General features: G+C 44.4%; 1 protein-coding gene across 1 annotated transcript; it reads left to right on the plus strand.

Moving 5' to 3' along the window:
* The first annotated feature begins 1,286 nt into the window (after window positions 1–1,286).
* On the plus strand, window positions 1,287–2,451 carry LOC106561134 (protein BTG3-like). The gene has a single exon (XM_014124774.2). The coding sequence runs from the start codon at window positions 1,446–1,448 to the stop codon at window positions 2,298–2,300; it is 855 nt and encodes a 284-aa protein (XP_013980249.2). The 5' UTR covers window positions 1,287–1,445; the 3' UTR covers window positions 2,301–2,451.
* The last annotated feature ends 9,795 nt before the right edge of the window (window positions 2,452–12,246 follow it).

Here is a 12,246-nt window from a genome sequence, read left to right on the forward strand (position 1 = left end):
AGAGAGGAGAGAACAGGGATAGACAGACACATAGTTGACAAGCTACAGAAGTGTTGTTTCTTGTATTATTGTCTCTTGTGTCTTTAGAGAACTGTTTCACTTTGATATCCTTTTTCTTCTGTCCTGATTTTCTCTTTCTTTTCTTCTGTTAACTAGATATTATTTGTTGTTCTTCGTTAGCTAGCTAGCTTCTATACAATTAGATAGACTAAGCAAAACAACAAACTCTGCAGCCCATTGGGCAATTTGGGATCTCCAACATCCAAACAGAGATTTGAAGTTGTAAGCGTCCACTCTGGCAGTCGGGAATTGTTCTTAGCCACAGTGGCAATGTATTCGGCAAGATTGGTAACAGAGTACCGATCCAGGACAAAAGTGCAACACTCATCTACAATTATTACACAAGTGCACCCTTGACCTGCCAAAAGATAGTCAAGACCCTGTCTGTTTTGCAGAGCCAATTTACGTAATTCTTTCAGTTCGTCATTCAATTGTTTCAGGGCATTTCGAGTAGCATTGCCAATTTCCTCAACGTGTTTAGAGATATCACGAATTTGGTCTAGTGCGCATGTTACTCCATACCCAGGAAAAAATACACCAGAGAACCTGGAGGCAGGTGCCTGAGTGTGAGTGATGTCAGCCAGAGTCCTCTTATCTCTTCTCATTCCAGGAGGTTTGTAGGCTCTAAACAGAGTCTTAAGACTCTTATCATTGTTTGGAACGGTTCTCATAGCTGTCACTACAAACCCAACAGTACAACTACCTCTCCAGTTCAGGGGCAGGCTATAGTAAGCCATTTTCCCACATAGCCAATAGGTTCCATCTGGGGCTCCTCTCAAAGGGACAATAACATTACAGACTTAAATACCATAAGTAACATTACCAGGTTCCCCAGTGTCGGCATTGTTAACAGTTAACTTACAGGTATTGGATCCGTTGTAATACATTGTACAATTACATTCTAGTTCACCCAAATGATTAACTCCTCCTCCTCTAATACACCAAGGGGCTGTCATCACCCCTGCTACTGAGATGGGTGGGAGTAAAGTATTATCTGGCCTAGCAAACGACGGTGGTTGTGTAATGCAGAAAACGTCATGGGGTCAGGGTTACGTGGCATCTCTACCAACGAATGGTAAGTCAATTTGTGTAGTTAGATTTATCCTATGGGAACTCCCACAAGTGGTAAACCTGCTCCTACCTTAACTGGCCCCAACCCACACACCCAACACTCTTTTTGTCAAGATGTAAGATTAGTAACCATTTCTGCTCTAGAGAGGAACAGATTGCCCTCATGGTTATCGCTTGACTGTACCAAAGAGAACAAGGAAGCAACATGTGCCGATAACTATACAAGTAATATGATCACAGCAATATAGAGAGGAAATAGAGAAAATAGTAATTGTACTGGATATTTAAAATACTGCGGTTATTATACAGAAACTATGAAGAGAGAGGTAAACGCCGGGGTGAATTTCCTGAGACGCCTAGCCGTGGAGCGGGGTGGCTTGGATGGTACCAAAGCTGACGCTTTTGCTGGAAAGCTGCGGCAACTTCTGTGCGACAAATTCAAAGACCACTGGTACCCCGACAACCCCAACAAAGGACATGCATTCAGGTGTATCAGGGTAAGCGAGGGGGTGGTGTGTGATGAGCAGGTGCTGAGAGCGTGTGAGGAGAGCAAGCTCAAACCCAGCGAGCTGGGACTCCCATGCGAGGTTGCGCTGTGGATCGACCCACTGGAGGTGTGCGTACGGTCAGGGGAGAACTGCAGGTACTTCACAGTAGCTCGTTTCAAAGAAGGAGAAGAGGAGGATGAGGAAGATGTGAAAGGAGACAAAGATGTTGACCTGGATACGTCTGACTACCACTCTGCCAGCTCGTCTGACTGTGGCTCCGCTGTCTCCAGCGATACAGAGGAGGAGGGGAAGGATGGAGAGACGGACGGAAGAAAAGATGAGGAGAAGACGAAAGAGAAAGAGGGAAAGAAAGAGAAGGCGGAGGGCGAACCTTGTGCGATTGCCATGATGCCCAGGGTTCGGGACAGGCTCAGGGTGGAGCATGCTCAACAGAAGGTCACCAAAACACTGCTCCAGCCCACCTCTCAGCATTACTTCTACCACCCTGCCCCTGTGTGGCCCACAACATACAAGAAGAAGGGTCCTGTGTTCCTCACCACAATATACGCGCCTCCACCTCCACCTCCTCCAGTGTTCGGCTACTACGTCCTGCCCCAGCCACCCCCGCAGTTCATCATGCCTTATGCCACTCTGCAGCCATGGGGGGCTGTGAAGAACTAAACCAACAGAAATCTTTAGTCTGCTAAAGGCCAGATTGAAGAACATCACAATTGTGATGTACTCTTATAATCTCCACCCGGCACAGCCAGAAGAGGTCTGGCCACCCCTCAGAGCCTGGTTCCTCTCTAGGTTTCTTCCTAGGTTCCTGCCTTTCTAGGGAGTTTTTGTTAGGCACCGTGCTGCATTGATTGCTGTTTAGGGGTTTTAGGTTGTGTTTCTGTATAGCACTTTGTGTCATCTGCTGATGTAAAATGGGCTTTAAAAATAAATGTGATTGATTGATGATAAAATGGTAACAGTGTTAGGCACCAGAGGTGCTCTTGCATGTACAGCATTGTTTACTATCCTAAAGTCTTGCACAAAACGATAATCACCAGATGGTTCCCTAACAGGTAAAATTGGTGTGTTACATGATGAATTCGGGCAGGGAACCAGAGTGCCTCTTTCAGCTAATGCACTATGAATGGGAATGATACCCTTTTAGCTTTGTAAGGTCTGTGGATGATTTTTGGAACGACCACAACTGGTGCAGCTCCTTTCATACAGTCCAACGTTGGTCTTTGATTTAGCCCACAGTTCATCAGGTATATCCTTTAGCCAATCAATGTGTGAATTATCTTGTAATTGTCACGTCCTGACCAGCAGAGGGAGTAGTGGTGTAGTATTTTGGTCAGGACCTGGCAGAAGAAGTCTGTATGTGTTGTCTAGTATGTCTGTTTCTGTGTTAGTCTTGTGACTCCTGATCAGGAACAGCTGGGGATCGTTGTTCCTGATTGGGAGTCATATATTTAGGAGTATGTTTGTCACTTGTGTTTGTGGGTGGTTGTGCTAACACTGCTAGTCTTTTGTTTGTACGTAGCCTGTTAGCATGTCATTAGTAGTTATTGTTTTTCCTGTGGATGCTTTGCTCGTATCTATTAAAAGGATGAGTATCCACATTCCGTCTGCAGTTTGGTCCATTCAACACGGCAACACTTGTGACAGTAATACCACAAGCATGGTTTCAACGGGAATTGTTTATGTTTTTGGCATTGTCATCGCAGTAGCCCAGTATGGTGAAAGTTGAAGCTGACCACTTTCCTTCCCCTTCCCAGGCCAACCAATCAGTTGCTTCCATAGCTTTCTTCATCCAAACACCCAAATATTTCCATTGTGTTCCAGGAGCTTTTGATAAGCTATAATGGGGAAGAGAACCAGGGACGTCATACAAACTCATGTTAATGTCCGTCAACAACACTCCAGCTGCTACGAAGTCTTCTCCTCTGTATATCCCATTCATGGTTATCTCAACTTTCTGTTTTTGTTTTGATAATCTTTGTTGGTATTCAGGGTCCTCTTTGCATGAGGGAACAGCAGCAATACAATGTAGGTGTTCAGATAATTCCCAGTTAGCATGCAACGGGGAAGAGAGGGATTGCTCGCTTAGCTGTCCCTCCAACATGTTGATTATTCATAGTAATAGTTCATCAGGCATGGGAAGATTCCATTTGCTCTTGATCCCAATGACAATCCTTCTTCAGTACAGGCAACAGATGAATTAATTTTACACATCAAATCTCAATGTAATAAATTTACTGGGCAGGCAGATGAGTATAGGAATCGGTCCAGGGGAAAGGTCAAACATTCTTCAGAGGGAATTACAGACTGTGTGCATTGTTTTCTTTGAGGCGGATACAGACATGGCAGACATTTTCAACACTGAGACCGCAGCCCGTGTCCACCAAAAATGTAATTGTATGTTTATTAACTAAAATATCAATAACAAGTGGGTTTTGGGTTGACAAGGTGGTCAATTTTAGCATTTGACAGGTTTCTTCTGGTCCTTCATAATTTTTTTCTTCATTAGTTTCTTCTTCTGTTTCCGCCTCATCCTATGATTGGTAGGCCCCTCATCCACCTCTTCCAAATGGGTTGTTCACCTGCACGCCCACAGGTGGGGACGGCCACTTTCCTTGGGCTTCTCCTTCTCCAGGACAGTGTCTTGAAAGATGCCCTACCTTCCCACAGTTGTAGCAACTCTAGTCTCTCCCTCCGTCAGCTCCAGCAGGGGCCCCTCTGCCTCCACCTCTTCCTCTACCTCTTTGGTTTCCATGGTTGCCACCATTTTCTCTATGTTCTTTTCCTCCTCCAGAGTAGCACATCAGCTGTACCTTCTTCAGTGTATTTCGGTCCTTAGTTTCATTTTCCTTCAACTGTCTTTCTGAATAGGTTATAGATGGCTTTATGTCAGACAGTGGGATTTTTTCCCCATGCAATACAAGTTGTAGTTACAGCTGTTTTCAGATCTTGTGTCAGGCCTGTCACCACAGCATGACACAATAGGCTGCTGTAGGAGTCTTGGTCATATGTCAGGCCTAAGTGTTGGAGGAAGACTGTCTCCATTCTTTCCATGTAGTCACTCACTTTTTCATCAGTTCACTGTTTGGTGAAATGGATTTTCTGCCAGTCTGTGCGTTTGGGGAAAACAGCCTTTATAGCGGTAAAAACTGCAACCAACTGGTCACCACGATCAGCAACTAGTACATCGCGGTCGCACGTGTCCTTCCATTTAAATTTCAAGCAGCGGCAGAGTATCTCTTCAATTTCTCTGGTGATGGGGTTGTACATGGAGATGATTGCGTTTACCTCTTCCTCAAACCTCAAAGCATCTTTTGCTGGGTCAATGACATCGCCCACTATTGCTTTTATTTCGTCAACATCCCACGTTCTCTCCATTTCAAATATCCTACCTCCATTGGGGTTGGGGTAGAGTTGTAACGACTGTCGTAGCGAGGGGACCAAAGTGCAGCGTGTTGAGTGCTCATAATGACTTTTTATTTTAACGCAGAACACTAAAGAAAATAACAAAGAGAAAACGATCAGCTCACAGTTGTCATGACGTTGGCCTCTTTGAGTACAGGGAGGACAGTTGACCCCCTTCCCCTTGCACCATCCCCCAACCTACCTCCCCCCACCCAGGCCCTGTGTGAAGGGGTGGTAAAATTCTAGAGGAGAATCTCTTGCCACATGTCCCAGTTGAGACACAGAGGGGTTTCATAGAGAGACACAGGAAATTCTTCCAACTCACAGAATTGGGGAACCGAATGACATTTATGTTCTGGAGAAGGTATGAAAGATTGGTGAAGAATCCAGCAACGAACTGGTCCGCTTGGTACAATTTTGTGATACTCAGAAGAGACAATATAGCCATATTACCATAAAACTGTTTATATAATAGCCTCAGCGATGGGACTTGCATCCAAATGGTTGTATAGAATGTATTAATAAGGATAAAGCTATTTGTAATACATTGAGATGCAATGTACTGATGTTAATGTGATAGAATTGTATTTCTGTACCAAGCTTAACTCAGTCATCGGCACGCCCCCAGGGACACAGACAGGACCAGGCGTCATGTGACAAGCCTGTTCTATGTTCACTATAAAACCCCACCCTGATTTACTTTCTAACAGACCAGGCCTCCACTCCATTGCGAGTTGGCCAATAGGTTTGACCATCCAATTCCGCTACTGAAAGTGAACTATACCACGTGGTTAACTTTTAGACTATTGATACCGACAGAATAAGAACAAGTCTTTGATATTAATTAATAGTCTGCAGCTAGAAATTATATCATTGAACGCGAAGACCAACGAAACATCCATTCTACAACGACATTAATGAATGTCGCTTTGAAAGATCCATTCTAACCAAGAGAGAGAGAGAGAGAGAACTCTCCAACAGAACGACTCTTAAACAAGGATCCCGACGACACACTGAGCGTAAATATATATTGATTGCAGTTGTTTCCGAATGAGTGAGCGTTCATGTACAAAGGGTTAGCATATCAATTGTTAATAATTTGTAAGTCGCTCTGGATAAGAGCGTCTGCTAAATGACTTAAATGTTAAATGTTAATATTTATGAACTCTGTGTGTCTCCTCAGCTGACCGTTTATGACCCATTGTTGAACAAGACACCAGCCATGCCTGTTTAGCCCACTAGGGCACATTACTCTACCAATTCTTTGTGATGATAATACTGTTTGTATGCTTTCTGTGAATTACTTACTTTAGTAAATAAATGATTTTAAGACAATTGATGTATGGATGACTCTTAGTAAAGACTGGGTTCGTGCAGATACAACAATTTACGACGTTTGGAATGAGACTGGACGCGAGGTAAAATACACCATTTAAACCAGAAGATAATCAGCCTATACTATAATAGAATATAATATATAATGTTATAATATAGGAAAGTTATATTAGGAAAATTATAACTTTGTAATCTGAATATTTTCCTTGGTGCCCCGATCTCCTAATTAATTACAATTAAACGATTAATCAGTTTGATCGCGTGATAATAATTACCGGGAGTTAATTGATAAACATGTCTTCAGTTTAATGGTACCCTAAAGACACGACACAGTTCTGTCAGGTACATAGACTAAACAGAATACAACTGCCCACAACACTGGTGGGGGAAAAAAACTACTTAAGTATGATCTCCAATTAGAGACAACGATGACCAGCTGCCTCTAATTGGAGATCATCCAAAAAAACAACATAGAAATAGAAAACTAGAACTAAACATGGATATAGAAAACATAGAAAAACACAAAACACCCCCTGTCACGCCCTGACCTACTCTACCATAGAAAATAAGATCTTACTATGGTCAGGACGTGACAGTACCCCCCCACCCAAAGGTGCAGACTCCAAATGCTCCTAAAAAATAAAAAAATCTAAAAGAGAGGGTAGGGTGGGTAACACCTGTTTATGGCTGCTCTAGTGCAGTCCACATAACCTTATCCTCCAGCAAAGGAGGCGGCTCCGGTTCGGGGCGTAACCCCCACTCCACCCGCTGATCCCTCTGCTTTAGTACCACCGGACCGTGGATCGTCGTCGAAGGAACAGGACTGTAGATCATCGCTGGAGGTTCTGGGCTGCAGGCCGCCGCTGGAGGTTCTGTGCTGCAGGCCGTCGCTGAAGACTCTGGGCTGCAGGCCGTCGCTGAAGACTTTGTTCTGCAGGCCGTCGCAGAAGACTCAGGGCTGCAGGCCGTCTCAGGAGGTTCCGGGCTGCAGGCCGTCTCAGGAGGTTCCGGGCTGCAGGCCGTCTCAGGAGGTTCCGGACTGGAGAGCGTCTCAGGAGGTTCCGGACTGGAGAGCATCGCTGGAGGCTCCGGACTGGGGAGCGTCGCTGGAGGCTCCGGACTGGGGAGCGTCGCTGGAGCTGCAGGCCGCCATGGATTATCACTGGAGGCTTCGTGCCATGGATCATCTCTATGGGCTTCGGACCATAGATCATCACTGGAGGCTTCTTTCGTAGAGCTGGAATAGGTCTCACCAGACTAGGGAACGTCGCTGGAGGCTCCGGACTGGGAAACGTTGCTGAGAGTTTTGGACTAGGGAACGTCGCTGGAGGCCGGGTGCGCAGAGCAGGCACAGGGTATACTGGGCCGTGGAGGCGCACTGGAGGTCTAATGCGTGGAGCCGGGACAGGTGGCACCAGACTGGTGACACGCATTTCAGGGCGAATGTGAGGAGCAGGCACAAGACGTACCGGGCTGTTGAGACATACTGGAGACCTGGTGTGTATAGCCGGTATCACTTGTTCCGGAACTTCCACACACACTTCTCAGGACGAGTAAGGGGAGCTGACTCAGGTGGCACCAAACTGACGACACGTTCCTTTGGGAAAAACTTGTGCGTCCTCCACCAACTCAACAACTCTCCCATTTCTCCCTTCTCCAAATTTTCCCTCTTCTCCCGGATTGGCTCTGATTTACTCCTCGGGCTCCGCCGACTGCTCCATGTGCCCCCCCCAAAAAAAATTATTTGGGTTTCTGTAGCCTCTCGTGCCTCCCCGGCAGGCTTCTATATCTGTCCAATACTTGGCCCCAAGTCCAGTTTATCCTCTCTAGCCTCTCCTCCAGAGACCAGGTATCCATCTCCTCCCGAGCACGCTGCTTGATCCAGTTGTGGTGGGCAGTTCTGTAACAACTGTCGTAGCGAGGGGACCAAAGCGCAGCGTGTTGAGTGCTCATAATGACTTTTTATTTTAACACAGAACACTAAAGAAAATAACAAAGAGAAAACAATCAGCTCACAGTTCTGTCAGGTACATAGACAAAACAGAATTCAACTGCCCACAACACAGGTGGAAAAAAAATCGACTTAAGTATGATCTCCAATTAGAGACGATGACCAGCTGCCTCTAATTGGAGATCATCCCAAAAAACAACAACATAGAAATAGAAAACTAGAACTAAACATGGATATAGAAAACATAGAAAAACACCAAACACCCCCTGTCACGCTCTGACCTACTCTACCATAGAAAATAACATCTTACTATGGCCAGGACGTGACAACGTAATAGCATTTATTTGATTTATTTCGTTAATATTCATTTTAACCACAATGTCACAAATAATTGAACATATACACACACACATACAAATGAGCAGATGAACTTGGTCAAAACATTTATTTATTAAAGATTGTCAGAATGTTGGTACTTATTAACTTTGATCCAAAGCCACGAATGAGTGAGTCACTCAGCTTTATGCTGACAAATCTAGATATATGGTGCAAAATAGCCTACCAAATAGGTCAAGCGTAAACAAATATATTAAATTGCCTAAATAAACTAGTACATTTCATAAATTAAATAAATACATTTAAGTAGCTCAGGTTTTGAAAATATGGACAAACTTTTTCCCCTCCCTATCCTCGCTGGACTCTCTTTCATTCAGTTTCTCCTTCTCATCAGCGAAGAAGGACTCCATGTTTCAGAAACTCAATTTATATGGAGGGGCTATCACTCTTTCACACTGCTAAATAAAGCCAGTTGGTCATTTAAAATACTTTCTTTCTATTTTTATAGGGAGAGAAACCAAATGCATTATCAGCGTTCTAACTCCTTGTGATAGTGTGGCGCAATGACAGAATGACATCATTTACCAGAAACTGACGCAGCAAAAGCTCAAGACCTTTAATTGAGGAACCACTATAAATCTGGCTTGAGGAAACTTCAGCCCAGAGCGGTGGTCATGGGAGGTGGTGTGGCTGTGCCATGTAAAGGGAAGACCAGGATGTGTGAACAACTTATGAACAACTGACTTCTCAACTGCAGTGTTTCAGTTTTAATTATATAATACCATTTCCATCATTAGGCCTACATCTGTCATTTAAATGGTTTGTGACCAGAGTGTATGGTAAATTAATTATCTGTTCTCTGTGTCAATATGCCATTTTAACCCTTCTGAGCACATCCTGGAAACATAAAAAATATTCCAGCTTGGAGTAAGGAAATTATTTTAATATCATGATAATAAAAATAAATATCTACCAGGGTTGTGGTCAACTCCATTTAAATTCCAGTCAACTCAAAAAGTGAACCAAAGTCTAATTCAATTCAAATCCATGATGAAGTCCCTTCCCTCCAGAGCTTCTGCCATTGTTTTATTCACACAACTAACCCCCTCCAAGTCCCTAGGACTAGGCTGGCGTGCCCTCATTTCTCTTTCACTTTCTACCATTCTTCTATGGGTGTGTTTGGGTGGAGTAGGTATAAAGTAACAGGTCTTTTCCACACCTAGAGTCTTATTAATCTCACTATCTATTCCCAACCCCATTATGCTGTAATTGGGGCCCAACACCCCTCTGGGGGGCATCCCCATCTACCCACAGACCTTTATCCACATTCAATATCGCGTTAACACACTTCTCATAATATTTATATATTGCAGGGTCTTTTTTAGTCTGCATTATAGTCATGATGTTCCTTTAGGAGAGTTGCTTCCGGTCCTCTCAGCGTTAACAATTCTTTCTATCCCTGGGCATGTCGAATTTAAATTACCCCAGAACAGACTTGACCCAGGGTATGTTTACATTACATTCTTCCAGTCCTTAATTTGCTGTTTCTACACACTCCTTTTCCCATAAAGGCGTGCCCGGATCCCCTTTAAGGTATTGAACACATCAATATGTGTATAGCCTTAATGTTCCCTTTCCCTTTTAATCACATCCACTTGTATGGCCTTATCTTCTAACTCGGTCCACTGCAGTGTGACTGTAATGACGCCTCTCTGGAAGAGGGGGGTGTGTGGAATCAGGAGCAGGAGAGCAGATGGGTTTAAGGGAAACAACCGTTTATTCCAGGCGTTTCCAACAGCACAGCACAAAACACAACGGGAAAACTGCACAAATGGAGCCTCCACCCACAAGGGAGAAACTACAGTACACACAGCGGAGAAATCTCTACGTCGCAAACTAACTAGCCAAACTGCCCACGGTAAACACATACCGTATAAAAATGAATCAAAGCCCATGGTGCAGGCACGCACCCCTTACAGCACAAAGCAGTAACAATCCCGCACACAGTCAACCTCATTATTCAAGTGGCCGTCAACCTTCCAATTCACTAATCTCTGTGAGCACCCGACTCGAGTCTCATTTATCTCTTTTCCTATATCCTTTAAAAAGCTTTTCTCATTTTCTGCTGACTTTCCAGTGCTTAAATATCAAACCACCTTTAGGAGAGTTCATACCCTGCGCCCATTCACATATTATCGGGAGTGCACGAGTCGTAAACACTGGAATGCGGGCAGATTTGTTCAATCATTCTGTTCTCTTTATCCCTACTCTAACATGTGTTTGTTCCAAGCCTGGCTCTCCAATCAAGTACAGAGACACCAACAGCAGTACTAAAAACAGCATGCCCATGCTCCAGCGGTAACAATACTTACACTTTAGAGGACGATCCCGCTGAAAGAGAGATTAGTCGTCTGAGAATGTCAGGGAGTCTAAACATGAACGAGCGCTTCCTGGACAGCTCCCCACCATACCCAGCACTTCCTCCTTCACCATGCTCACCCTTTTCATAGAGTCTTTGGCCTCCTTCTTTGGGGCCTTTTTAACACTTGGACAGCTGGGCACCATCCCACTTACAGAAACAGTCAGTGGGCATTGTTACTTCATCACCCTTATTTTCCACTCCATGACAATCTTCAGCCTAAGGAGTAGGTTAACTCGGCAATGGTAGCAAAACAATATATCCCCCACTTTAACTGCTCCTGCTGTTATTCCATCTAATAACATTGTTCTCCGCCCGGTATCTTTCTTGGCATTTCTGTCCCATGACACTGCCAGACAACGGGCGGGTGGCACACTCTCCTTCTACATCTTGGTGCCACTTCAGACCTTCAGGCACCGTGCTAGTCATGCTGTCCTTTGCTACTGTAACTCTGGTAGCGGTAAGGCTCTTCTGGACCATACGTTTTTCTCTAGTTCGTTTTATCCCTTGGTGTTTTAAACCCATATGGACGCCAGAGATCAGCTCTCGCTCAGCCTCCCCAGGAATTGTTTTCCAGCTTCCTCCCCTTCCACTATTACCCTCCTCATCTGAGCAATAGAGTCTACTTCCTCATTACCCTGCCAGTACTCCCCTTCTTTCACATGTGCTTGCTAGTGTATTATTTCATGTTGCAAATGCATTAGCAAGTCAGCTATTTTAGCCCATACACCTTGGTTAGCTATCTGCTTTCCTTTAGCTCCTTCATAGCCATTTTGTTCCCAGATCACTAAGTCTTATTTTAGGGCTCTATGGCAATAGTCACTATCAGTTATTATTCTCACATTTTTTATGTGCTTATCTTTAGTTTTAACAGGCCTTCAAATACTGCAGTTTGAAGTTACCACAAGTGTTGGGGCTCTTCAGAAAAGCCATACGTGTCTAGTAAATGTTTAACTCTAGATACTGTAGGTAGTCTATATCTTTTAGACAACATTGTCTATAATATGTTCAGTTCTCACAGCACATCAGACAGAAACAAGGTTCTCATGGGAATTGCTTGTGTTTGTGGTAACCCAGCTTCCTGTAGCGGTCTGTCAGAGCTCAGATCAAAACTGCCAGCGTGTCCTCTCGAGGAAGCACTGGGGGCCCAGCAGCTTTTGCTG

The sequence above is a fragment of the Salmo salar genome, chromosome ssa10 (assembly GCF_905237065.1).
Source record: "Salmo salar chromosome ssa10, Ssal_v3.1, whole genome shotgun sequence".
Taxonomy (NCBI): domain Eukaryota; kingdom Metazoa; phylum Chordata; class Actinopteri; order Salmoniformes; family Salmonidae; genus Salmo; species Salmo salar.

Coding starts and splice junctions, on each gene's coding strand:
- LOC106561134 (XM_014124774.2), top strand. CDS start 1,446: ATGAAGAGAGAGGTAAACGCCGGGGTGAATTTCCTGAGACGCCTAGCC.